The sequence below is a fragment of the Mirounga leonina genome, unplaced genomic scaffold (genome assembly GCF_011800145.1).
Source record: "Mirounga leonina isolate KUSES-001 unplaced genomic scaffold, KU_Mleo_1.0 Mir_98, whole genome shotgun sequence".
NCBI classification, from domain to species: Eukaryota; Metazoa; Chordata; class Mammalia; order Carnivora; family Phocidae; genus Mirounga; species Mirounga leonina.
Window position 1 is genome coordinate 4,075,501 of NW_023270921.1, and position 27,648 is coordinate 4,103,148.

The window sequence follows — 27,648 nt, forward strand, 5'->3', positions numbered from 1 at the left end:
GGCTGGTCACTTCCTTTTCCCTTCATTTTCTAGAAATCTAGGAGATCCTCAGCTTCTCTCTGGTTAGGTTTCTAGGCCACCCTCTGGCATAGGACCTAAGATGACCCCACGCCAGCTTGCTCTCTGGATCCACTTCTGGTCCCCAAAAAACACTCATGCATTCACCCATTGACCTGACAGACTCTGGAAGGGCTGACCTCCCTCCTATCATGGGCACTTCTCCATCCTGCCACCATCAAAGCAACCGGTAGTCTTTCTCTCACACTTTAGACTATTCTGTGCTCCTCAGGTGCAGGGAACATACATTAAGCTCCGTGTAGACCTCTTGAAGGCCCCTTTCCCTAAGCTTGTTAAAAGTTCAGACACTCCAATCCCTTTTCTTGAGGGTAGAAGTAATGACCAAAAAAAAAAAAAAAAAAAAAAAAACCAGCTCTAAAATTCTTCTTCACCTGTTTCCAATTCTTGACTCTTTTCCACCCAAAATGTGAAGGAGGAGTTTGAGTCATCTAGCTTGTTTTCTGTCATTTCTTTTGAAAATAATTTAACATGGCAAAGCCTTTTGCTTTCAGCTGTGGCATCCCTTTTAACATCTTTTGATGTTTGGATATCCATCTTCAAAGCAAAAAAAGCTTGTATGATCCCTCTTGGCTATTCCCACTTGATAGAACAACCTAACCTTCAGCGATCACCTGGGGTGAGCTGGGGTAGGGACAGGAGCAGACACAGCCACCTACGGTGGAACAATATATGGTCAACTTCTCCAGTATATTTCTGGTGGATTCTCTTGTCCTAGAGGCCTACTCAAATGCCAGTTATCTTTCCAAATGTGATCTGTGCACTAAACCAAGACAAAAATCTTCTTCTTCTTCACAGATTCAAACATTTCAAATGCCCAAATTCATTTTATTTCTATTCCACAACAAAACCAACCTTCCTAGATGAAACCTGTTTGATTTCCATTCAATATACATTCTTCTGTTTGAGTTCATGCCCATGAAATGAGAAGCTTATAGCAAGAGTGCTAACAGAATGCAAAAATCTTCAAAAAATACTAGCAAACTGAATCCAGCAATATCCATAAGAGATTATACACCACAACCAAGTGGGATTGGTTGGTTAAATATCTAAAAGAAAATCTGGTAAGCGCTGTGAATTGTGCAAGACTGTTGAATCTCAGATCTGTACCTCTGAAACAAATAATGCAATATATGTTAAGAAAAAAAAAAAAGAAGAAGAAGAAGGTAGCGGGAGGGGAAGAATGAAGCGGGGGAAATCGGAGGGGTAGACGAACCATGAGAGACGATGGACTCTGAAAAACAAACAGGGTTCTAGAGGGGAGGGGGGTGGGAGGATGGGTTAGCCTGGTGGTGGGTATTGAGGAGGGCACATTCTGCATGGAGCACTGGGTGTTATGCACAAACAATGAATCATGGAACACTTCATCTAAAACTAATGATGTAATGTATGGGGATTAACATAAGAATAATAATAAAAAAAAGTAATAAAAATACTAATAAATAAAGAGGGTAGGAAGAAACTTTTGGAGGGGATGTATATGTTTATGGCATAGATTGTGGTACACATTTCACATGTGTATACTTATCTCTAAACTCATTATGTTTTGTACATTAAGTATGTTCAGCTTTTTGTGTCACTACATCTCAATAAAGTGGTTTTAAAAATAAAGGAAAAAAAATAAAAAAATAAAAGAAAATCAATTAATGAAATACATCATACCAGTAGAATAAAGGACAAAACCACATGATCATCTCAATAGATTCAGGAAAAAAATGTGACAAAACTCAACATCCCTTCCTGATAAAAACACTCAACAAACTAAGAATGGAAGGGAACTTCCTCAACCTGTAGATGCCTGGTAAAAGGCATCTACACAAACCCTACAGTTAGCAATATCAAGAGAGTGAAACTTTCTCCCTAAGATCAAGAACAAAACAAGGAGGTCCACTCTCACCGCTCCTATTCAACCTTGTACTGGAGATTCCAGCAAGGGTAATTAGGAAAGAAAATTAAATAAAAAGCACCTAGTTTAAAAAGGAGGAAATAAAACTATCTTTACTTGCAAATAAAATAAACTTGTATATAGAAAATCCTAAGGAATCCACTAAGAAACAATTAAAATAAAAATACTGCAACAAACTTGTAGGTTACAAAATCAATATACAAAGATCAGTTGTATTTCTGTACACTAGCGATAAACAAAACAAAAATTAAATTAAGAAAATAATTCAATTTACAATAGCATCACAAAGAATAAAATATTTAGAAATAAATTTAACCAAAGAAGTGTAAGACTTGTACATTGAAAGCAATAAAACATTACTAGGGAAAAAAAAATTTAAAAAGACCTAAATAAATGGAAAGACATCCCATGCTCGTGGATCAGAAGACTCACTATTACTCAGCTATAAAAAAAGAATGAAATCTCATCATTTGCAATGACATGGATGGATCTAGAGGATATAATGCTAAGTGAAATAAGTCAGTCAGAGAAAGACAAATGCTATGTGATTTCACTCATATGTGGAACTTAAGAAACAAAACAAACGAACAAAGGAAAAAAGAGACAAACCAATAAATATATTCTTAAATACAGAGACAAACTGGTGGTTGCCAGAGGGAAGGTGGGTAAGGGGATGGGTGAAACAGGTGATGGGGATTAAAGAGTATACTTAGCATCACGAGCACTGAGTAATGTATAGAATTGTTGAATCACTGTATGGTACACCTGAAATTAATATAACACTGTATGTTAGCTATACTGGAATTAAAATAAAAAAATAAATAATTTTAAAAAAAGATACAGTAGTTTCCAAATTTATCTACAGATTCAATGCAATCTCTATCAAAATCTGTTAACTTCCTTGCAGAAATTGACAAAATGATTCTAAAGTTCATATGGAAATTAAAGGATCCCAGAACAGTCAAAGCTATCTTGAAAAAGAAGAACAAAGTTGGAGGAACTCACTTCCCAATTTCAAAAGTTACTGCAAAGTTACAGTAATCAAACAAAGTGGTACTGGTATCACTATATGTATTTTTTATTTAATATATATGATATATATGTCATATAGGATAGATACACACACACACACACACATATATATCAATGGAATAGAATTGAGAGTACAAAAATAATCTCTCACATTCATGGTCAACTCATTTTTGACATGGGAGTAAAGACAATTAAATGGGAGAAAGAACAGTCCTTTCAACAAACGGTGTTGGGACTAATTATTCACATGCAAAGTTCGACCCCTACTTCATACCATAGACACTATATATTAAAATTAACTCAAAATGAATCAAAGACATAATTTTAAGACTTAAAACTATAAAGTCTTAAAAGCAGAGACCTACATTTTTATGACTTTGGATTAAGGATGGTTTCTTAGATACAAGAACAAAAATACAAGCAACAAGAAAAAAAAAGATAAATTAGACATCACAATTAAAATCCTCTGTGTTTTATAGGACATCATCAAAAAAGTGAAATGACAACCTACAAAATGGGAGAAAATTTTTGAGTATCACATATCTGATAAAGATTACTATCCATGATATGTAAATAACTCTTACAACTCAAGAATAAGAACAAATACCCTAATTTTTAAAATGGACAAAGGATCTCAACAGACATTTGTTTTGTTTTTTTTTTAAGATTTTATTTATTTATGAGAGAGAGAGAGAGAGAGAGCATGAACAGGGGGGAGGGTCAGAGGCAGATGGAGAAGCAGATTCCCTGCTGAGCAGGAAGCCCAATGTGGGACTCGATCCCAGGACCCTGGGATCATGACCTGAGCCAAAGGCAGACGCTTAACCGACTGAGCCACCCAGGCGCCCTCAAAAGACATTTCTTTAAAGAAGAACTACAAACGGCCAAGTACATGATTGCATAGCTCCACAAAAATACTAAAAACTATTGAATTGTATATTTTGAGCAGATTATTTGCTATGTAAATAATATCTCAGTAAAGCTGTTATTAAAACAAATGTGAGGTAGTCTTTACTTTGAGAAGCCATGAGCAGTGCTGAAATGAAATGCAGAAGAGCGTTTCTAAAATATTACAAAATGCAGTAAATCTTGGTCTTGCTAAAAGTTGCGGTTAATAAGTTATTGTTTCTTAAACCCAACACAACCAGCAGAGAAACTGCAATGGAGAGTGAGATTTTTAACTAGATGGTGGTTTGGTAAAGCCCTGACTCCTCCTCCTTGGCTGATTTCAAAACAGAGTCCTGGGACAGGGTCTGCCATTACCGCGAGGTCTCCTGGTTCCAGCTGCAGGCAGACCGCTCTGTCCCAGCAGACCTGGGCTGCCTGAGATAAGGGGTCCCTCAGGGTGCAGGCCCTCAAGGTAAGTAACCCAGAATTAACTGTTCCTAAGGATCCCACGAGAACCGGGAGGCAGTGGACCCCTAGCAGCAGGGTTCATCGTCCCAGGGCGCACGATACCAGGAGAATTGTGTCTTAGCCTGTTGTCCTAGCCTGGGTTTTTCTTTAACAGCAAAGGCTCATCTGTGAGCGGGAGCAGGAATGAGGGCAGGGTTAATACGCAGGGCAGGAAAAGGGTCCACACACCCTTACGATTTGTCTTCAGTCTGCAGGACATTCTGAGAAGCCCCACAGAATGCATGTTAGAACTGTTCTGCCACTGGGTAAGGGCTGTCCTCTGGGGAGTTAACTCTCCCTCTTCTGGGCTGTGCCAGCATAGTTTCCCACAGGCCTGCTGTGGAGACAGAGGGACTGCGGGAACACCCTGCATTCACTGACAGCTGTAAAGATGCCTGCAATTGGCATAGCTGGAGGGAGAAGCTAAGTTGAGGGAATTTGAAGCAATGCTACAACCACCCACTAAGTCCTGTGGGGTCTCAGGATCAGCTACAGAATTAGCAGGGCCCAGTGAGGCATGAAAATGTGGGTGCTTTGTTCAAAAATTATTGGAATTTCAAGATGGTTACCGGAGAGCATTAAGCTAAGCCTAGGGTCCTCCTGAGCCTTGTCTGGCTGCACTGGTTGTCTATGCCCCTGGAGCTGGCCTTGTCTGGACTCTAAAATAGCAAGTTACCCCTCATCCCCATGCTTTACCTCTCACACACACACACACACACCCAGGGACGGCCTGACCACATCTTCCTAAGGAACACCGACACTGAGGAGCTGATTTTCTCTTCCCTGTCTCTGTCTCTCCCTCAGCTCTGGTCACGCAACTGTAAGCTCGGCCTCCATGGGGGTTCCTGACCCTGCTGGGGCGTGCTGAGGTTTTTCCAGGCCATGGTCAAATCTGGGCAAAGGAGAGAGGTTTTCGTAAAGCTGCTTGGTTTTTTTCCATAAAGTTCTTTATTATAAGAATTTGTCCTCACTTAAGGAATGAAATTATGGTGATGGTAAATAGCACTTTTTATTTTGGTAAGGTATGATATTAGTTTCTTTTTAAGTGGCAGTCCTTTGTCAATCCTGAACTGAAAAAGAAAATGACTATCCTGTGAATGCCTGAGAATAATGGGATGGGAGGCGGGAGAAGGGGTACAGGTTTAAAATCAAAGGCCTGGTGGATGTAGGATTTGATCCTATTGGGACAGGAAGGGAACAAAGCAGGGTTTTTCATCAACAGTTCCTCACCACCCCCCCCAAAAGTATAGAGACCCGTCAAAATCCCTGAGCTTCTGGCTGGCCCTTGCAAGTGTTCCTGGAGTGCTCTTTCTTTAATCCAGTTTCTGGCCAAGGCTCCATCCACGGATGAAGGGGAAAGCACTGTCTGTCCAGTGGAACACGAGCACTGGGGAAGCTCCTCTTAAGAACATATCACCCATCCTCAACTCACCCACTGAAATTCTACTACCAGTAATGTACTGCTTTGGGTAGAATGCAAGCCTCTGGTTTATTTAAGTGATTTAATGCATCAGTTCTTTAATATTTAATTAATTAATTTTAAAAAGATTTATTTATTTATTTGAGAGTATGAGCAGGAGGGGCAGAGGGAGAGGGACAAGTAAACTCCATGCTGAGCATGGAACCCAACACAAGGCTTGATCTCATGACCCTGAGATCACGATCTGAGTGGAAACCAAGAGTCCGAGGCCTAATAGACTGCACCAGCCAGACGCCCTGCATCAGTTCTTTTACAGTGCATTAAAACCGTAGGCAAGAAAATGTTTTTGTGGCAGTTAGTATATTGCCTGGTGCACTGAAAATGTACAAATGTGATGATGATGATATTGATGATAATATTAACATCACTAAATCCTAACAAAACCCAAAAAGGTACGTGCTAATATTATCCCCAATTTTTGGCTGAGGAAACTGAAATTTAGAGAGATTGAGTAAGTTACTCAAAGCCACACTGCTTGGAAGCAGAGAGCCAGGGTCAAAACAGACACAGACAGTGTCACTAGGCCGGGGGGACCTTGAGGGACAGGTGGTGCAGGTTGGGCTGATGTGGCGTTTAGCGGGCCAGTGAGTTCCCTCATTCTCACTGTACTGCTGGATGGGCAATACTAGCTTAAAAGTGCTTCAGGTGAAAACACAAAACCCTTTCTCAAACTTTATTTCTCTTTGTCCTTCTTTTTCCATACCTTCCTCTCTCCTGGCACTCCCTGTGTGATTCTGGAAGAACCTACTAAAGGAGACAAACCAGAAAGATCCTTTCAGGACAACATCTTGCATCTGCAATATGTAGGAGCACTATCTAATACTAGTGTCTCACATACAGTGGGTGCCTAATAAATGTTTGCCAATCATTATGAGAAGGAAGCCTCTTCCAGGTCTCTGTCAAGCAGCCAGTGGTGTTCTTGAGCACCCCAGCCAAAGTCTCCTTCACTGAGCATGCCCCACAGTGGGCTCCATGCCTATTTTCAACCCTACATCTCTCCCTACACATGGCCAACTCAAACTCATTATTTATTTATTTATTTTTAAAGATTTTATTTATTTATTTGAGACAGAATGAGAGAGAGAGAGAGAGCACATGAGAGGGGGGAGGGTCAGAGGGAGAAACAGGCTCCCTGCCGAGCAGGGAGCCCGATGCGGGACTCGATCCAGGGACTCCAGGATCATGACCTGAGCCGAAGGCAGTCGCTTAACCAACTGAGCCACCCAGGCGCCCTCAAACTCATTATTAATTATAATGCTTCTGAAAGATGTAGGAGGTATGTAGCACAATCCCATTGTCAAATTCAGGGAATGTCATCTGATATGTACCATCACCTTCCATTACCTACCCAAATGTGTCTACTACAGTCCTGGAAATCTGAAAAACCAGTGAGTAAGGATAGCACCTGTCCCACACCACCTAATTAATGCAGGGCTCTAAGGAAGTGAATGCAGGTGTTGGATCAGGGTCCCTGAGAGATTAGAATTTGTCAATGCCTCCAGATATGGAAAAATGTTAGACCTTTCACTCCCAGCCCACCCCAAAGTATACCTTCTTTTAAGCAAAATCAGCCATTCTTCTGATATTAATCTTTGGCATCCACTTATTAATTCTCCAGTCATTTGTTAAGAGGTAGTGAATTAATTATGACAGACTATGGAGCTGTAGCTCTGTGTATGGGAGAAACCATTTCAAACTGATTTTCAATTCCCAAAACTTTAATTTTCAACACTAAACAAGGATTTGCCAAAACTCGCTATTTCATTTTTTAGTTGAGCCAGCACCAAATGGTAGGCAATTTTTTTTTTTAAGATTTTATCTATTTATTTGAGAGAGAGAGAATGAGAGAGAACACATGAGAGGGGGGAGGGTCAGAGGGAGAAGCAGACTCCCCGCCGAGCAGGGAGCCCGATCTGGGACTCGATCCAAGGACTCCAGGATCATAACCTGAGCCGAAGGCGGTCGCTTAACCAACTGAGCCACCCAGGTGGTAGGCAATTTTTTTTTTATTGAATCCATCTGTATCCGAAGAATATTCTAGATGCTCTGGAAGAAAACTTTCCAAGCTCTATATTAACTACTGAGTGTTGACATCTGGACCTCACACTGATGCTCTTGCTCTAGCAGATGCACTCATAAACAATGTGCATTACCATTTCAAATCGTCGGTGTATATTTCATTCCAATACGGGCACTAATTTTATTTGTATGAAGTTGCAGACTTAACAGGAAAAGAGGAGGGGAAATCAGACTTTTTTGTTTGGCCAGGTTGGTAATCCTAACTTCACAGATCTTATGGTCGAAGCAAGGAAGAGGCCAACATAGTTAGAGAGCCAACTTTATCTGGCTCTTCCACAAAGAACAGGCATTCTCCTTGCCCAGCCGGGAGAGAAAACAAAACCCACTAACTGGATGCAAAGATGTTGCACAGCCTTCCCTTTCTTTTCTTTTCTTTTTTTTTTTTTTTAAGATTTTATTTATTTATTTGAGAGAGAGAGACTGAGAGAGAGAGCACATGAGAGGGGGGAGGGTTGGGAGGGTCAGAGGGAGAAGCAGACTCCCTGCCGAGCAGGGAGCCCGATGCGGGACTCGATCCAGGGACTCCAGGATCATGACCCGAGCCGAAGGCAGTCGCTTAACCAACTAAGCCACCCAGGCGCCCTCAGCCTTCCCTTTCTGTGTGCAGGGTCATGCACACACTGCCATTCTGTTCCTTCTGAGTGCCTGGCTGCTTAGAAAAGTTTAAGAATAATTCTGAGTTGCACAGTGATCAAACCAACCTTGGGTTAAGACTCTCAGTCCTCCTCCTTTTTAAAAGGATCAAGTACAAAAACACTTCAAAGGGGCTACATATAATTCAGGAATACAGACAGGTAGGGGAGAATCACTTTAGGAAGAAGAGTAGAGAAGTTTTACCAGCTGTCCATAGCATTAGAGCCAGGGATTTAAGACATGGGTAGTTATTTCTAGGCTTAAAAATGCTATGCTTCCATTTATTCTGTAGATTATGAAGTCTATTTCCACAAAGAGCAGTTAAAATTGGGTTGGGACAGAAAAGCAACCTAGAGAAGCAGAAAAGGGAAAGGATGAGAAAAAAAATTCTTGTGCACATGGAACACATCAGAGGCAACAGACTTCTGGGGACACTTTGACCTCAGCTTTACCTTTGTAAATATCCTACCTCACTTTTTTAATTTCCTCCTGATGTGTCCCACCTGTTAATACCAGGTAAAACCGGGGCGCCTGGGTGGCTCAGTTGGTTAAGCAACTGCCTTCGGCTCAGTTGGTTAAGCGACTGCCTTCGGCTCAGGTCATGATCCTGGAGTCCCTGGATCGAGTCCCGCATCGGGCTCCCTGCTCAGCAGGGAGTCTGCTTCTCCCTCTGATCCTCCCCCTCTCATGCTCTCTGTCTCCCATATTCTCTCTCTCAGATAAATAAATAAAAAATCTTTAAAAAAAAAATACCAGGTAAAACCTTTTCTTTTATCAAGGAATATAAGGAAATGAGTCTGCCCGCAAGTTTTGTTTGTTTGTTTTTTAAGATTTTATTTACTTATTTGACAGAGAGACACAGCCAGAGAGGGAACACAAGCAGGGCAAGTGGGAGAGGGAGAAGCAGGCTTCCCGCTGAGCAGGGAGCCCGATGCAGGGCTCCATCCCAGGACCCTGGGATCATGACCCGAGCCGAAGGCAGACGCTTAATAACTGAGCCACCCAGGCATCCCTTGTTTGGTTTTTAATACATCTTCTTTTAAAAACATTTGCCAATCAGAGTTTCAACCACACAATGGAATTTTCACCCTTTTATTCTGTTTTTAGAATATAGTTGCTGCTTAGACTTGGTAATGGGTTTATTAATCCTTTACTGGGTAGACAAAAAGATTCTTCGTTGTGGCATTAACCAGGGTTTCTCAACCTTGGCATTGTTGAAGTTTTGGACCAGAAAATTCTTTGTTGGGGCTGTTCTGTGCAGTGTTGGATATTCGGCAGCATCCTTGGCTTTTACCCAATGGATGCCAATAGCACTTGCTGTGAAAACCAAAAATGTCTCCAGACCCTGCCAAATGCCCCCCTTCCAGGGGCAATTCTTCCTTCCACCCTAGAAACACTAGCCACTGGCTTTAAGGAAATCATTAAAATATGAAAAGGAGATATTAAAGTAGACATCCATCGGAAAGATCAAAATTCTTATTTCCCAAGTATTTCGTATTTGAAGAGTATTTTAGTAGATCTTATTCATTCTTAGCCTCCCCTAATTACACGGTGGGCTCATCCACTGATCTCTGACATGGCAGAATCTTCTCCCAGCCCCAGGAGAGATTGTTAGTCATGAGAATTCCATTTCCTTTTGCCCATTTCTCAGTTCTAGACTGAGACATAAAAGGGGGAAAATGTTTGAGAAGTCTTCCTCTTATAAGATTAAAAAATAGTAATTATAAATAAGATCCTCTCTAAAAGAAAAAAAAAAGTCTTTTTGCCATATGTGTTTTTTCCCCACTAGAAAGTCTGTCTTTTAATGTGATAGGACTGCTTGGACCATGAGCAGTCCCTCACAATTACAAGGAACCAAGAGAAAGAAAAAAAAAAAGAAAGAAAGAAAGAAAGAAAGAAAGAAAGAAAGAAAGAAAGAAAGAAAGAAAGAAAAGAAATGCCAACAGCTTGAGCAAGGTAAAGCAGAAAAAAACAAAAGAGCTTCAGTCCTTGATGATATCTTTGAACCATTGAACCAGCCTTGGAATGTCCACCTCAGACTGCTGGTTAGTTGAAATAATTCAACACTTTTATTGCTTAGCCAAATCAATAGTTGGCAAACTCTGATTTGTGGGTCAAATGCAGGAACTAAGAACTGTTGTTACATTTTTAAAAGGTTGTTAAGAAACAAAGGTTGTTAAAAATAAACAGCCATATGGGGCCCACAAATTCTTAAATATTTACTATGTGGCCCTGCATAGATAAAGTTTGCCAATCCCCAATCTCGACCACTCATAGCTAATGTCTTGTGATTTGCAACTCAAAGCATTCTTAACTAAAACAAGTACTGATATCTTCATTTTACAATTATAGAAACTGAAGCTTGAATCTGCCAACGGTAGGCTCAACTAGACAAGTCAAATACAAACTTGCCATTATTTCAATTCATTGTAAAGTTAAGCCAAATTGAGGCATCACAAAATATTTAATAAACTTTTCTATATTTTAGGGCTTCGAATCATATTTGTACCAGAGGCTTGATTTTACAAATCAGAATAGATGAAGCCTCTTGATGAAACACAATATGCTCAGTGAATACCTTCAAAGGGGGTCAGACTGTCCTACTATCTGGAGCACCAAGGCATTTCCTGCCCTAGGAAGTCAAACCTGGAGACCCCAAAGAGGAAAAGACATTACAGAAACACACTAGGAACAAACTCGCTGATTTGATAAATTACCTTTTCTGCTTGCTGAAACAGTTCCTGCATTTCCTTGCTGACTCACTTAGAGAGAGTGAATTCTTAGTGGAAAAAATCCAAAGGCTTCCTCCATTAACTTTAGCACCCAAGTTAATACTGCTGTTTCCAGTTGGACCAGCATGTTTGGTAGCACCTTGATAAAGGATTTAAATATTGATAAAATCTTATACTCAGAGTCAGGTCCAGAAGAAGGCAGACAGAGCTCATTGTGGAGAGCCCATCAGATGAGTGTTGTACGAGTTACAGTAAACATTCGCCCACATCTAACCATGGGGCCATAACTGAGCACTGAATGACTGACTGGCAGGGCCAGGCTTTTCTCAGTTGATCCAACCAACATTTCTTTGCCTTTGTGTCCCAGTGTCTATCCCAGTATAGGAGGTGGTCAATCAGGAACAAAAGCCCTCGGTCTACACCCAATACTGGTTGTGCTTCAGTGTTGGGTTGGTTTGTCGGCAGAACTGGACCATATCGGGATCCAGACTCATCCATGTCTCCCAAGGAGCACATTTCTCCACTGGCTCAGTGGCTGGAGAAGCCATTTGCTCACTTTGTGGGTCCCTGAAAAGACTGACTGGGGGATTTCTGGAGCTTTTTAGAAGGGGTGTCACTGTGACAGTGGGAACAGTTATGCTCCTTTCTGGCCTAGGACCTGGGGTTGTAGGTTCAAGATTGGTCTGAGACTTGATAAGAGGTTTTGTCTTTTCTACCTTCTGGCCCAGCAGCCAGACACACAAGGCCACTGCAGTTATCATCAGCAGGAAGACCACCACAGCCAAGGGTACAATGACCATCAGGGGATAACTGCTCTCCCTGGGCTGGGTGGGTGCCTCAGGACTGGCGTTGGTTGTGTCTGGTGGCCAGATGACCCTAGTTGGAGAAGCTTTGCCATCCAGAGTAGACTCTTCACCACGGTGTTGTCCCCAGGGCCTTGCTTCCTGCTGCCTGGTCTGGGTCAGCTTCCCTAGAGTTTCTGTCTTTGCTGTGGGTCCTGAGGAAACCACGGGCTTTTCCTGAGAGAGATCTGAAGTCACAAGGTTATCTGTAGTGACTAATAAAGAAACATCAGGGGTAAAGTTTTGCAAACATAAGGGGTCAGGTGGCACTATGGTGAAGGGTAGATGACCTATTGCTGGCTGCACATGGTCTGCCCTGAGCAAGAAAGTGAAGGAGTCATTCAGCATATCAATGCCTGTTAGGTTGGCATGTGGATGAAGCATCAACAACCCTTGGTCAATGTCCCTCTGAGTGAATAGAGTAGCGTTTTCCATTGCCGTGCCTCGGCCCACTCTTCGTACAAGTCTTCCATGGACAGGGAGTTCGGTCACTTCAAATTTGGGATCACTGTTAGTCCTATTAGCAAGCTCAGTCGCATCAAGGTCCTTTCTTCTCAGCTGATAAACCTCCCTGTTGGCGATGGTCAGGTTTGACGTAACCTGCAGTAAAGGCTGCACCCTGATGTTCAGTGTTTGTCCCGTCAGATTGCTTTCTGGTGTAAATAGTGAGAAATACAGCTGGTCCTCTGAGGCCATGAGATGTGTCATATGGTAAGAAAGTCTTCCTGAATGCAGATCTTCCTGCCCAAAGCTGACAACCACCTGGTTTTCAATGAGCAGATGCCCATGTTGGGGGGGCCATGTCATCTTGTAAGTGATTTGGGGGCTTCTCCCATTGGTCGTTGCTGACAAGTGAGTATTGGTGATGGGGACAGTTGTCTGGCCTTGTGGGAGAAGTAGGTCCGTGAGGTTCACAAGGGTGATGGAGATGGGGATGACATCCAGGTGGAAGAGCTTATAGAGTGGGCGGTGTTGGCCATCAGTCACACTAAAGTAAAACACACTCGAAGATGGGCTTCCATCTTGTACAAACCATACCTGAGAGTTATCAATGTCAGCTTGTGTGAAATGGTGAACAGGTACGTCTGGATGGTGAGCCATTGCCAAAAAGCCATTATTAGGATTACGGATGATCATATATCTGATCTCCTCTGGAGGACTGTCTAGATCTTCCACTCTTAGGTTTTCTGGTCCCACAACCAACCTATTTCCCTGCAGAACTTTCAACCGAAGCCCTTTTGTCTTTAATTCTGGTGCCTGGTCATTAACAGGAGATATGGTGATGTTAAACATCTCTTCAAGGAAGTCAGCCTCTGGCTTGGTGGTGGACTTGCTCTTCTGTTTCGGCCAAACGGCAAAGGTAAAATTATCAGCCAGCGATTCAGAGTCATCGTGAAGGTATATGATTCCAAATTTATTAACTATATACTGGGAGAAATTGGGTTTTTCCTTGGTAATATTCCTCTCTCCAACCATAATGGTTCCATGGTGAGGAAGAGACATAACCTGGAACCAGATTTCATAGGAAGATCGCTGAGATTTGGGCAATTTCAATAAGAGGTTGGAAGCATCTAAATTAGATTGGTCAATGAGAACTTTGTCTCCCTCCTTGACAGCAGCTCCTGTGAAAATATAAAGAACAAAGTGGCATTTCATTAGAACTTTCAGATGACACCTGTAAAGCTCTTTCTCAAATTTCCCTATCTGAGTGGATTATTCTAAACCTCTGGGTTGCTCAAGGACCTGAATTGGCATTGTTACACAAGGCATATAACAAATTATATTTTAAGTATACATATCCTAACTACTAAGTCAATATTTCAGGCAAGATAGCTCTAAAATCTTGAGATTCACTTATAGAATGTTAATCTCCTAACTTATCTACTACTGGACTTTCTCTTGCCATGGAAACAGGTGCAGCTTTCAATACTCCTTTCCTTTCAGGAACTTGCCCTATTTGTTATTTTCATTTTCTATAGATGGTTTTCAGTAATAGACATGGTAAAGTCCCCATTTGGAGTTACAAATAAAATGCTTTAGAGTTAATTTTCCATGTTCCCCCCCAACTACAACTATTAAAGCTTATGAAAGGAAAAAGAAGAGGCCCAGAGAAAGAGCACACAAAAAGAAATAAATTTTTATAACCATATACGTTTTATTTCAAAGGTTGGTATCATGGCATTGATATGATATCATGGCATTTCCAATTAATAAGGGGAATATTTATTTCCAAACTGTCCCTACTTTAATAGTTATAGATAAGCCACTGGCCATATCTTTTGGTGGCTTTACCTGTATTTGCAAGCAGATGACTCTGCCGACCAGGTTCAGTAATTTCATATGAAATAGTAATACGAAACTCCTCAGGGCCTAGAGCTGCTGGTGGGGATGATGTCGTAAACGTGAAAGAGTCTTCTGCAGTCCAGCCAGTGTTCTCATGGTCCACATGCTGGTATAATATCAGCCGTTCACTGACCTGCCCAGACATGAAGAAAAATCAGCCCCTGGCTTCAGGGATAATATGAGGACATGTATCCTAAGGAGATACAGGTTTTTTTCAGGGTTTATTCTCATGCTCAAATTATGCACATATCTATGCAAACACAAGAACAATAACAATGTGGTAACCTATTTGTCAAACCTTGGTGCTCAATTGCAAAAATAGTTTATTTATCAGAGAAAGAAAAGCACATTGATTTTGAGATGACTAAGGCTATGGTTTGTATATTACAGAAAGCATATAATGAACCTTCATTTGCCTCTCTGATAATTTTAAAAACTATCAACTCATAACCAATCCTATTTCATATAATACTCCTACCCACATTCTGCTCAATAGCTTATTTTGAAGCCAAACCCAAACACCATTTTATCTGTAAATGTTGTAGTGAATATTGACAAAGATGGCTCTTTTAAAAACATAATCACAATACCATTATCACATCTAAATATTATCAATAGTTACTTAATATCATCAAATATCCAATTAGTGTTCAAATATATCTGATGATCTAGTACATTTTTTTTTTTTTTTACACAGGTGCTTTGTTTGAGTCAGGATCCTTAGAAGTCCCCACATCACATTTGTTTGATGCTTCTCATAGGTGTCTTTTAGTCTATAGGTTCCCCTTCTCTAATTTTTTTCTTGTAATCTATTTATTATTTATTTATTGATTTATTAAATATTTATTTATTTATTAAATATTCTTATATTCTAGGTTTTGCTGCTTGCATCCCAATGGTATTATTTAACATGTTCCTCTGTCCCCTATATTTCCAATACACTAGTAGTTAAACCTACAAATGTTGTAAGAATCAGATTTAAGTTTTTGTTAAGAATGTTTTACAGGTTGTATTCTATATTTCCTCTGCATCTCATTACAAGGCTGCTTCTCTTTTGGATATGTTAGTATTAATAGGTGAATTCAAGTGCTGCCAGGTTGATCTATCTATTTTAAAGTTCCCCATCAGCCTTGTCACCTGATAGTTTTCCAGAGTCACTGATATGATTGCTTAAGTCCCTTATTTTTGCAGTGGCAAGGCATTGATATTTTTAATCATCCCTTCTTCATTCTTATCTGGAATTCTTCTTTAAAGAAGAACTTTCCCTCTTCAGCTATTTGGCTACGCTGAGGTACAGTGTATGCAGGAAAGACAGGATAAGTACTTGATTCTTTCCCTTTATACAAATTTTTAGAAAAATGAGTCCCCTGGCTCCAATATCTAAACATACCCATTGGTTTTTGTTTTGTTTGTTTTGGGATCATTATAAACTCATGAGTTTTAATATATGATGTATTTCATTCCATTGCAGTTCTTATTCTCCTTGATGTTCAAATTTTCCCACCTTGCTTAGGGTATTTTTCAAGATTTAATCTAAGTTCCTGATGCCTGTTGCCTATCAATGTCCTTTCCAGCTCAACTGATGGAGATGGGCCCCACCCAGTGTTTTGTTGTCCAGATCCCATGTGGGTGTCCTTCCCCTAACAACAGTGACGGAAAGTTCTAAATCTCAAACCACAGAAGGGAAGGCTAGAGATAAAATGTCTCACCCTTTAATTCCTATAGGTCACATCTTTTTCTGACCTGCTTTCTATTATAGTATCTGAACTTACAGGTATGTTTTTTCAAGGTATTTATGTCCATGTCGAAAGTGTCTAGGATAAATTATCTTATAATTTACAAAGCAGTTGAGTCTATTTCATCAGTCAGTATTTGGAAATACTGTATTAATTCACGGAAGCTTTGTGGTGTATTGCTCTGGTTCAACACTGGTGCAATGGAAGTACCTAGAATCAGAGTTCTAGAAAGTCTTTTGGTCTAGTGAGTTTCCACAAAATATGAGCTTCCTGTTTCCAGAGTGTCCAAAAACTGTTGGTGAGTTTTTTGTTCCTTTCCTCTTCAAGGGTAAGGCAAGGAAATGCTGTCATTTGGGGATTTTAAATGGGGAGAAGAAAGTATTGTTTCTCAACATTTCCTCATCAAGAAGCAAGGCCACTCATGAAAAACTGGTTTCCCCAAAGATAATTTCTGGTACTGACTACTGACTCGATTCCCTAGAAGTTTCTGGGAAATAAATCAGTTTTATTTAGCAGTTCTACTATTTCTAGTCTCAGCTAAAGATTTATGATGAAATATTCATCATAAATGTATTCCTTTTCCTAGAAACAAGCAACTGTGCCATGGATTTTGGACTGGAGAATGGTTCCTAAAGGTTCCCATTCTGCTTGAAAGAGGCATAATATTATAAGACAAGAGACATCCAGCTTCTTAATGTTAAAAGTAACATAGTCTACTGACCAGGAGGAAAAATTTTCTTGGAAGCTTGTCAATCTTGCCCTTTGCTTCTTTGGTTTAAGTAAAAATTAACTTCCCCCAAAATATATGATGCTACTGGAATAATCTAAGGGTCTTCTGATGTCTACAGGATGAAGAGTGATTGTCCCAGGGAAAGAATGGTTCTCAAAGATGAGAATAGTTGAGATGAAGGTCAAAAATCTGAGGGAAATTAATTGGAAAGGAGCCCCAACCATAGCTATGTACTTTGGAAGACTCCTGGAGGAGAGGTCTGCTATCGGTTCTTTTCCTGAAAAGTCATTCCAAAAGTGAGAAATTGTGAATAACTTATTGACTCATTTTATGCTGGAGAGTGAGAGAATTGAATTAGATTCATCTTGAGCGTATGAGCTTCAAGACCGGACAGCAGATAATTGAAAGTGCTGAGCTAGAAGCAAAAGGGAATGAGTGTGTCTGTGGAATGTCAACTTGGCAGTCATGCCCTGAAGGAGCTTTGAGGTGAGTAGAGTCTTTAATATTTAGAAGATAGAGAGCTTTAAGAATCAGATTCCAGGGGCGCCTGGGTGGCTCAGTCAGTTGAGCATCTGATTCTTGATCTCAGCTCAGGTCTTGATCTTAGGGTCGTGAGTTCCAGCCCCACGTCGGGCTCCACACTGGGCATGGAGCCTACTTAAAAAATAAACAAATAAGAACCAGGTTCTAAGGTGTGTGTACATGGGCGTATGCATGTGTGCATGTGCATGTATGTGCGTGTGTGTGTGTGTGTGTGTGTGTGTGGTGGAGAGGGCTAGAAAAGGGAGAACAAGACCAAGACTTTATGGGAAAAAATGTAAGGTAAACCTCAAGAGAGAAGGATCTCAGACAGGATTAGGAATTTTGTTACCTCAAATAGAAAGTGGCCGTAGGGGCAACTTCCAACAGCTCTGCATATTTCTGCTGTATTCAATATAGATCAATAAACCACTTAGCTGAATACCTGGGCTCTGAGATTAAGGAGAGGGGAGGTTTTTATTTCTCATGGGATTTAGATTAGCCCAGATATTTTCTCTTTTACAGATGAAGTCTTTTTGGAATGTCATTAGAAATTAAAATTTGTATAATTCCAACTAGTAAATGCAGATGGAAAAACAGAATGAGAAAAATCACCATTTGGCAATCACCATAGTAATAAATATCTCACAGGAATCCTAAATGATTGCTTACACTAGCGAGCTAAGTTGTGATGAGAAACAGGGTATTTAAATAGTTCCAAAGTATTCCCTCACAAAATACTTAATTACAGAAAGGGAAATATTAAGTTCGCCAAGGAGAAACCTGAAAGATAGCACCTGACTAAGTGGCGAACATCATCAGTGACAGGGTGGAGTGAGCATTGGTGCTTCCTGATGTGAGGCCGGAGGAGACCTCAGCATCGCTCATGGCCATTCCCGCCAAAATGCACAACCTAAATTGGACTGTGAGGAAACATCCAATGAAACCAAACTGAGGAACACACTACAAATAACCGGCCTGTTCTCAAAAAATGGCCACGTCACAAAAGTCAGCAAGACTGCAGAATGCTTTCAGATTAAAGCAGACCAAGGACACCTGAAAACTAAATGCTACGTTTTACACTGTGGATTTTTTTCTTTAGGATATTCTTTTTTTCTAGAGGATATGCATTGAAACAACCTGTGAAATTTGAATAAGGTCTACAGATTATATAATAGATTGTATCAATGCTAATTTCATGATTTTGAAAATTATACTGTGGTTATATGAGAAAGGCCTTATTTTTAAGAAATATGCACTAAGGTATTTAGAGGTAAAGGTACATCATGTCTGCAACTGCCTCTTAAAATTTCAGAAGTGTGTGTGTGTGTGCATGTGTGAAGAGGTATGATAAAGCAGGTAGTTAAAAGCTAACATTTGGGTAATATGGATGAATAGTATACTTTGTACTCTTTTGCAATCGTTCTGTAAGTCTGAAATTATGTCAAAATGAAAAAGTTAAAAAAATAATTCTAAAAAGTAAATCCCATAGTGTTTTACTATTTCAACTTCAGGAAGGGACCAATAATTTCTTTTCTCTGATGACCAAGTATGTGCAGAATGGGGGAGGGGGGCTAACCTTTGCATGCCTTGGGCACTCTGACATCAAGAAGTGCTCGTTTCCTATCCCAACATCGTTCCCCCCACCTCCAACTTGGTCCATTTCTCTAGTACCTCAACAAGGCTGTACTCCTAACTAACATATGAGTGGGTGAATATGCAGGTCAAAATCCTAGACCTGAGAAGTCCTTTTATTTGAAATGACAATATGATAACACCCCTTGGATCTCTGAGATTTAAATCTTCTGGATTTCATATCCTTGATTCCTACAGAACCACAAAGAAAAATATTTGTCAGAGGCCAAAGGCATAAATTTGGCTCCATGAAGGCCAGGGGCCCTACTGAATTTTCTGTGCTGGATTAAAGTTTACAACTCAGAGGCTGCTGAGCAGCTCAGAGAGGGTGGGAATTTAGGGAACTCCTCTCCATCTCCTCAGTCATCGACCTAGTTGGGAGAAGAGCTGAGACCAGAAGCCAGATCTCCACACTTATAGATAAGAACCCTTTCTCCTAGAGCACTTGATTGGAGACTGTTTGGCTCCTGCTGCCTGAATGATTACTCTTCTTCCTCCAAGGAGGAAAAGGATACACATTAATATAAAAATGGAAGCAGAGGAGTGTAGTAGAATTTGAACCATGGGTTGATCAGACCTACATTCAAATATAAATGCTTCCAACTTTCAGCTCTGTGGCTTTTATGCAGGTAATTTAATCTCTCTGAGCTTACATTTCTGCATTAAAGTATGGAATAACATCTCTCTTGTAAATATACATTTAACCTAGTTAGTCTTTTGCCATATTAATGTTCAAAACAACATGCCCTGAGCATTTCTAAGTCTTTCAGGAAAGCATCTAAGTCTTCACTAATCAATTCCTTACTAGAACATCAGCGGATTCTGGTTAAAATGGAAGGCTATACTTATTTTTAATAAAGAATCATGGCATGAAAATATTAAGCAATTAGAAATTTCTAAAACACGCCTAATAAAATAAATCTTTTCTCATAAAACAAAGAAATAGTTAGCCTGGAATTTTGGCACATACTCCGGAAACTTACTTCCAGTTGCTTTGTAAATAAGTATTAGTTCACCATCCTATACTTGACATTTCAAAAAATATTTGTTTAATGAATAAGCTACTTAAAAAGTGCTTTACAAAATTTAATTATAAAATATGTTTATATCATGAAGCAGTAGAAACAAGGTAATCCAAGACATTTCTTACCCATTTATTTAACAAAAACACAAACAGTACCTTTTACTGAGCCCTAAATATGTGCCAGACTCTCTGCAAGGCATATCATGTAACTCATTTTATTTAATTTTGTTTTAAGGGCCTTATTATATCCACTTGACAGATAAAAAAAAAAAAAACCTGAGGCTCAGAAAATTTAAATAATTCACTCACAGCCAACAAGTGGGAGAGCCCAGTTTTTAATCTAGTCCCATGTGACTCCAGAATTCATGTTTTTTTCCACTGCACTGTTCCTTCAGCATGGAAAGCTCAATGAGATTCTAGGCAACTAAGAAATTCGCAAGATATGTGCTCCAGCTTTAAGGGGTTTAGTAATGTCAAAAGTCAGTTGGTAGGTATGGCTAGGGCAGACAAATGCCATTTTGTGGTCTGGCCTGGCTAGAACATAATCACCATTGGCCAGAACTTGTAAGGATTCAAAGAAACAGCTCATTCTATATACTGCATTTATTACAAAAGGAAAGTTAAAGAAAACCTGTGTTTTATATTTTCTTTTATACTACTGCCATTGTATATCAGGTACAAACTTTCTCATAGGACCTTAGAGGAAATAACGTGGATTGAGGGGAAAGGAGTTTCCATCTAGATCAAGGCTGAGGGCAATTCTTTTCTGGCCCCAAGGTGACTGGCAGACACCTATTTTCTTCAGGCTAAGCTCTTTAAACCTGAAGGCATTTTTATAGTTCCTCATTGTTTGACCACATGATTTTACACATGTGTAAAACACAAACCTCAGTGTTATTCAGATTTTTTGTGTGGGTGGGCAAGATATAGTTTTTTTTGTTTTTTGTTTTGGCAAGATATAATTATTAAACATTCACATATTACAAAGGGTCATTATGAGTGCTCTGGATGAACCCAGGGGTGAAGTGGGAGCTTTGATACACCATGCTGGTGAAGTCAACCATGACATAGAATCTGACAATTTTTCCCCCCAAATCGTGTGCACATTCTCTAGATCCGCAAAAGTACATGCAGACAGGACTGAGTGTTAAGAGAATAAAACTGTCAGACTTGGCCAAAGACAGGCTAGAATGCTCTGGAGCATCTCTTCATTCTGAGGGTCTTTATAAATCCAGTTCTCTATGGTCCTGATAAGAACATCAGACATAAGTCTTTCACACTGATCTCTTCCATGGTGGGGCTTAAAAGTCACTCACAGCTTTGAAATTCCCACTGGAGAAGAGAGTAACCAAATTATCTTGGAGTCAGCTGGGAAAAGGGAGAGGGAGAAAGGGAAACATGGAGTCCGTTCACTTGCTTCTCCAAAACACGATGGTTTTGTTAAAGGTCCCAGTCTCTAGACAGGATAACTGTTGTCCAGAAGAAGCAAGGGAAACAGAACTGGCCAAAAAGTCTCTATCTTGGGCAAATCTTCATGGAGAAAGGAGATTGCAGAAAGCCAAACACTTCAGAAAGGTCGGGTCTCTAAGGTTCCATATGGGTTAACCAAAAAGTCCTATAAGCTAAGATTTGGAAGGCAACAAGGTCCTGTGCTCCTGAAGGATGAGCTCAGACAAATGACTCCTCTTCATGTGCCCTTCCTTACTTTTACCAGGACTGACACTATCATGTGTGCAGTGAGCAGTCGGGTCTGGAGGGCTTAAGGTTCCCAGAAGAGGTCAGAAGTCTGGGGTAGCCCAGGGAGTGGCAGCTTGGAGAGATTTTCCTTAATGAGAATGGATAGAAGACCTAAGTTCCTAAATGGCGCTATCTGGAAATCTCCAGCTAGAAATGGGCAACTGAAAACCAGGTCCAAATAATTACCCATGCCCCTCCATGACTGAGCCAATCTCCACACAAAAAAAACTAGATTAGAAAGCTTTTCAAGGAGCCCAGCAATATAGCCATCTATAGGCCTACTTGGCAGAAAGGTCTAAATCCACATTTATATAGAAGTGAACATTGATTCTCACGGGCTATGCCATTATAAGCAATGGAAACCTTTAATAAAACTACCAAACGAGATCATAGAAAAGGTGATTCATCAGGTAGTATGGGACATCTTGCTTATTTTATAGATGAGTGTAGTAGGCTAAAAATGTCCCCCCCACCACGAAATATCAGATCCAAATCCCTTGAACCTGTGAATATTACCTTTTTTTTTTTTTTTTAAGATTTTATTTACTTATTTGAGAGAGAGTGTGAGAGAGCACAAGCAAGGGGAGGGGCAGAGGGAGAGGGAGAAGCAGGCTCCCCGCTGAGCAAGGAGCCTGATGCGGGGCTCAATCCCAGGATCCTGGGATCATGACCTGAGCTGAAGGCAGATGCTTAACCGACTGAGCCACCCAGGCGCCCCGAATATTACCTTCTTTGGCAAAGACTTGGCAGATGTGATTAAGGATCCTGAGATTGGAAATTACCCTGGACTGTCGAGGTGGGCCCTAACTGCAGTCACAGACATCCGTACCAGAGGGAGGCAGAGGGATATTTGACTTGGATGAAAGAGGAGATAGGAAAGTGACCAATGGAGGCAGAGATTGGAATGATAAAGCCACACACCAAGAAATGCTGGCCGCTACCAGAAGTTTCAAAAGGCAAGGAAGGAATTCCCCGTTACAGCCTCCAGAGGGAGGCTAACAGCTTGATTTCAGCCCAGTGAAATGGAGTCTCAACTTCTGACCTCCAGAACTATGAGGTAATACGTTTCTGCTGTTTGAAGTCACCAAGTTTGTGGTAATTTATGATAAGAGCCATAGGAAACTAATACAAGGAGAAAAGAGAAATCAGTCTCACTGAAATGGGAATTAGTTCTATCTGCTTTTTCAAAGGAAGAGCCAAAAGTTCTCAGAAGAAAAAATACTTCTGGTTATTCAAAGTCACTGGGCCAGGACCCACGAGCCAAATTTCAGTTTGAACAAGGAATAGATGAGCAAGTGACAACTGAATATTTCTACACGTGGGAAATATGCTGGCACATAATTCAGCGAACTGTGATGGCAAAACCCAAATTGCCAAAATGAAACACTGGTGGGAAATGTCCAAAATGATCACTGAGTCTAGTTGCCATGGAGCTTGCTACTGAAGAGGCCCCAAGAAACTGGGGGGCGAGGACAAGAGTAATCATTAACACAAAGACACTGATCCTTCTCTGCTCAGAAAATGAAAGGGCCCAAGTTTAATGATCCCATTGTGCTCTCCATTAAGCTGCAATGAATTAATTTCTATCCTATGGGAAATGTGCTCTCAATTTCTTAAAATGTCTGTGTTATCTTGAGCACAAATTCAGACTCCAGGAGAAGAGGTAATTGGACAGAATTCACAACACTGCGAATGCACTGTATTATTTTCTAAGTGTGGGCCTGGAAGGCTCTGTTTGTTGTGTTCCAGTAACATGGACGAAGATGGATGATCTTTCCTCCACAATGGCACAGTGGCTTAAACGTAATTACTGGCTTTATGGAAAAGAAAAAAGGCCAGACATCAGAAACCTCAAAACCAAAACACTTTGCTTTTTAATGATTCCAAATGATCTAAACATGCACTGGAATGAAAATCACTCAATTAGCCCTCTGCTCTACTTGGAGTGCTTTATAGAATTCAATTCATACTTTTTTAACACATTCTTTGAAATGAACAATAAATCTCTAAAATTGTAAAAAGCTTTCATTTCATAAAATTTGATGATTCACTTTCTCTGTGTCTGTGTGTGTTTATCTCTTCAGGGTATAAGATTTTCAGCACAAGTTTCATGATTTAGCTTTTCCCATTTAGGCAGATGGGATATGATGGTGAAAAACAAGACTGTTACTTGATTATCTTGGTAGGTTGACATGGTGTGGTTTAAATAATAGTGAATTTATTCTGGGATAAGAAAATATTTTGAGCTATAACATAACAAATGTATCCCTTCAATTACTCCTACCTCCAGCATATGATATTAAGCATAATTTCTAGATTTCTTTCACAAGCTATAGCCATCCAGAGTCACTGATTAAAATGGTCATTTTTATTTATCCACTGGAAAAGCAAGATGATTTATGTGCAAAATGATACAACGGCTTTGTCTGGAAACCATTTCGTCCTTTAAGGTAAAGATGTGAAAGCGAACTCAACCATCAACTGCCTAAAACATTCTCCCAATTGGACATTTAGCAGTGGCTAACTGAAATTAGAAAATTTGAAATTAGAAAAACTGGTGAAGAAAGCCAAAAAGCAATCGAAGCCATTTGATGACATGAACATGGCTGAATAGTTCTGAACTCCTTCTACAATTGAACTTGATTCCTGCTTGAGTCATATCTCTTTTCACCAACCAGACTGAAGAGGGCTGATCAAAGCACGAAATACATGCTCAATAAATGTCTTCGGTAAATAATTTTAGAGAAAAGGTTGTGATTATCTCCTCACCTCCAAAGTCTGTCTCTACCACTTCTTTTATGTCCCAAATTGTTCTGGAGCTGCTGGGTAGTCAATCTGAGCCATGATGAAATGGCTCAGAGTCAACCAGGGTCCTATTTGACAGAGGCCATAAAATTGCAGATTTTAGGAAAAGATTTACATTCCATTCGCACATGAAAAAGGAGAGAGGATCTGGAAATGGGAAAGCCAGGAAGATGAATAATAAGTTTCTTCCTCTTCCCAAGTCACAAATAAAACTGCATTTTTGAACACACAAGCCTAAACAAAATGGGAATGTCTTCAGATTAATGTCAGTTGTACTGAATTTATTGACGATGCCCTGCTTTCCCCCCAATATTAATGTACTGCTTTAATGTCTTCTAATTTTATTTTGATAATAGCACATGTTATTTTCATACTCAGAAACACATGCACACGGAAAGATTCAGAGTTAGCACTTTGGTTTCTAGCTTTACAGAGTTTTCTCAGCATACTCTCTCCTCTCCCCACATTATTGATGTGTTTTGTGACTACTGAAGCGGAAGAGTAGTCAGGGTATTTCAATGACATTTATTCATAGACATTTAGTCAAACATGTCCTGCCAGACCCACCTCAACTTTGCCACAGCAGCTGCTCTGGGGAGGAGCCCTTCCACTGGGTCCTCCTCCTTCTGGCCGCTGGGGTGGGATCTTCGGACCCTGTCCCCAGCCCCGGGTCCTCATTCTGCCTTCCAACCTCTGGTCTGCTCAAGGTCGAAGTGCTCCATCCAGGCAGGAGGACCTGACATTTCCTCAGCCCCCTGCTCTCATCATCACTCAGGGAAGTGTGTTCCAGAACACCAGGGGGCTCTTCCCCAAAGGGAAAGGGTAGTTGGGTTACGGGGTGACAGGCAAATGTCACCCTCTTCTAATGACCTCATTTCAATTCATTAAATCATTGTAGCACATTAGGATAAACATGGCAGCCAATTCTGGTGTCCCAGAAAAATTGCCTTCCCCTGTGAAACCAGTCTTTTGGCTACCGGGAGAGGCAAGGAACCTCTCACATTTCCAAGAACAAAAAGATAGTAACAGCCTTAGCTAGCATTTAGCTCGTGTCTGCTGCATGTGGAGCAGTGTGCTAGGCATTTTGTACCCACGATCCATGTTAATCCATACACAAGCTCCTAGAAGAAAGGACAGCCTGGTAGAGGGGAGCATGACCTAGGGTCAGAAGCCCTGGGTTCAAATCCAGGTTCTGCTGCTCCTGGGCTGTGTAACTGTGGGCAGATTGCTGAACGTCCCCATGCTTTAGGATCCCAGCCTGTAAGGTGAGATGATGAGTAGTAAAGAAGCAAGTTTAGGACAGCATGCGGGACGTGATGAATGTTCAAAATGGCTTCAATTATGATCACTACTGTTTTCCTCATTTTACAGATGAGGAAACTGGGGTTTCAAAGATATTTAATTTGCTCTAACTCACAGAGCTAATCCAGGTCTGATGTTAGAGGCCAAGGGACTTGTCCTCAGCCACGAGCAGTCAGCAGAAGATCAAGGAGCAGCAACAGGGCGCCCGATTCCTAAGTGAGGTGTTTGCCTCACACTCACACACCACGGGCAGAGAGTGTGGGCCACTGAGCTGATTTTCTACAGCATCTACATATATCTTAGATATTGCTTTCCGACGCAGGAATTGTCACGTCCAGGAGTATACTTGCATAAAAGACCTGATATACGGTTTGGTGCCTTAGATACAATAAAAGGAGCTTGCCTTTGTCCTCCGAGACAAAAGCACTAGGCTGCGCTGCTGGCACGGTGGGTGCTGGACTTGGGAGGAAAAGGCCTTGTGTGTTGAGAAGAGCCACTCACCTGGTCCATTCGAGAAGAATGAAGCTCATATCTCACCACACCTGACTTGTGGCACTTCCCAGGCTGTGCTTCCAGACCAGCCTGCCCCTGTCTCCACAGGAAAGACCAAGAGTTGGGCCCAAGGCTCCTGGTCCCAGACACCCCTTTGCAGGTCCCTTACAGTCCTGAGCCCCAGTCTAACACCTCACTTGCCCCAGCGACCACCTGCCATTGCTAATACCTTCCCTTGACACTTGCCTCTTGGTTCTTGAAGTGGAAGGAATAATGAGAGGAAAAATAAAATCTTAAAATAATTGGATTATAATCGATCAAGACTTTTACTGCCTGCGCCAGAGCCTTATAACTAGGTTGGGGTTTTAGTTCCTGTTTATAAGTGTGTTGTATTATAAAAGCAGTTTGTTTTCATAGGAAAAGGTATTACAAACAGTGGGTTCAGATTACCAGGCTAGCCCGCTGTGGTAGACTGTTCTGTTCTGTTCTGTTGTTCCAGTTATTCAGGGCCTCCTCTCTGTGCGATGACTGACTGTCCTTCCCCAACCCAATGACATCAGGTTTGCTAATGTGACTTTCTTTAGTCAGTGAGATGTGAGCATAAGTGACACATGGCACATCTGAGCACAACTCGAAGAGTCATCATGTGGTTCTACCCTCACTTCTTTTTCCTTTGCAGTAAATACAGCCACTGCCCAAGAGAGGGGCTGCCCTTTGACCTTGGGCCCTGGAATGAGGGAAAGATGGAGAGCAGACCCACAGCTACCCCACAGCCCATACACAGTATAAGGGAGAAATCAACTCTGTTATTGTAAGTCATTGAGATTTGGGAGTTACTTGTTACTGCAGCGTTAACTAGTGGATGCTGGCTACCATATTCACTACAGCTTAGTAGACCAGATTCATCTAAAATAGCATATATTTGCAATGAAAACTAGTGGAAACTCATGCTTAAAATGGTCACCATCTAAAAAAGTGGGTTTTGTTTTTTAAAGAACTAGGGTTAGAGCCAAGGCGTCTTTATAGAGCTGATATCATTCTTGTCATTATTCAAAATGCAAACTGACCCTGGGCAGGTTTTGATGCCTTTGGACACATTAAGTTCCTCACAGAATTTAGTTTTCGACCTAATTTATTTTTTCTTCCTCCAG

The 27,648-nt window shown here is 40.8% G+C and overlaps 1 protein-coding gene across 1 annotated transcript in view; it reads right to left on the reverse strand.

The window, feature by feature from the left end:
- Positions 1 to 10,369: 10,369 nt before the first annotated feature.
- The window catches only part of LOC118006645 (chondroitin sulfate proteoglycan 4-like), a 49,801-nt gene continuing 32,522 nt past the window's right edge, over positions 10,370 to 27,648 (reverse strand). Inside the window, exons 9-10 of the mRNA XM_034999361.1 lie at positions 14,467 to 14,650; positions 10,370 to 13,796 (exon numbers count right to left, since the gene is read on the reverse strand). Coding sequence (XP_034855252.1) covers positions 11,749 to 13,796; positions 14,467 to 14,650 — 2,232 coding nt within the window. The 3' untranslated portion in view covers positions 10,370 to 11,748. The remainder of the gene's footprint in view (positions 13,797 to 14,466; positions 14,651 to 27,648) is intronic.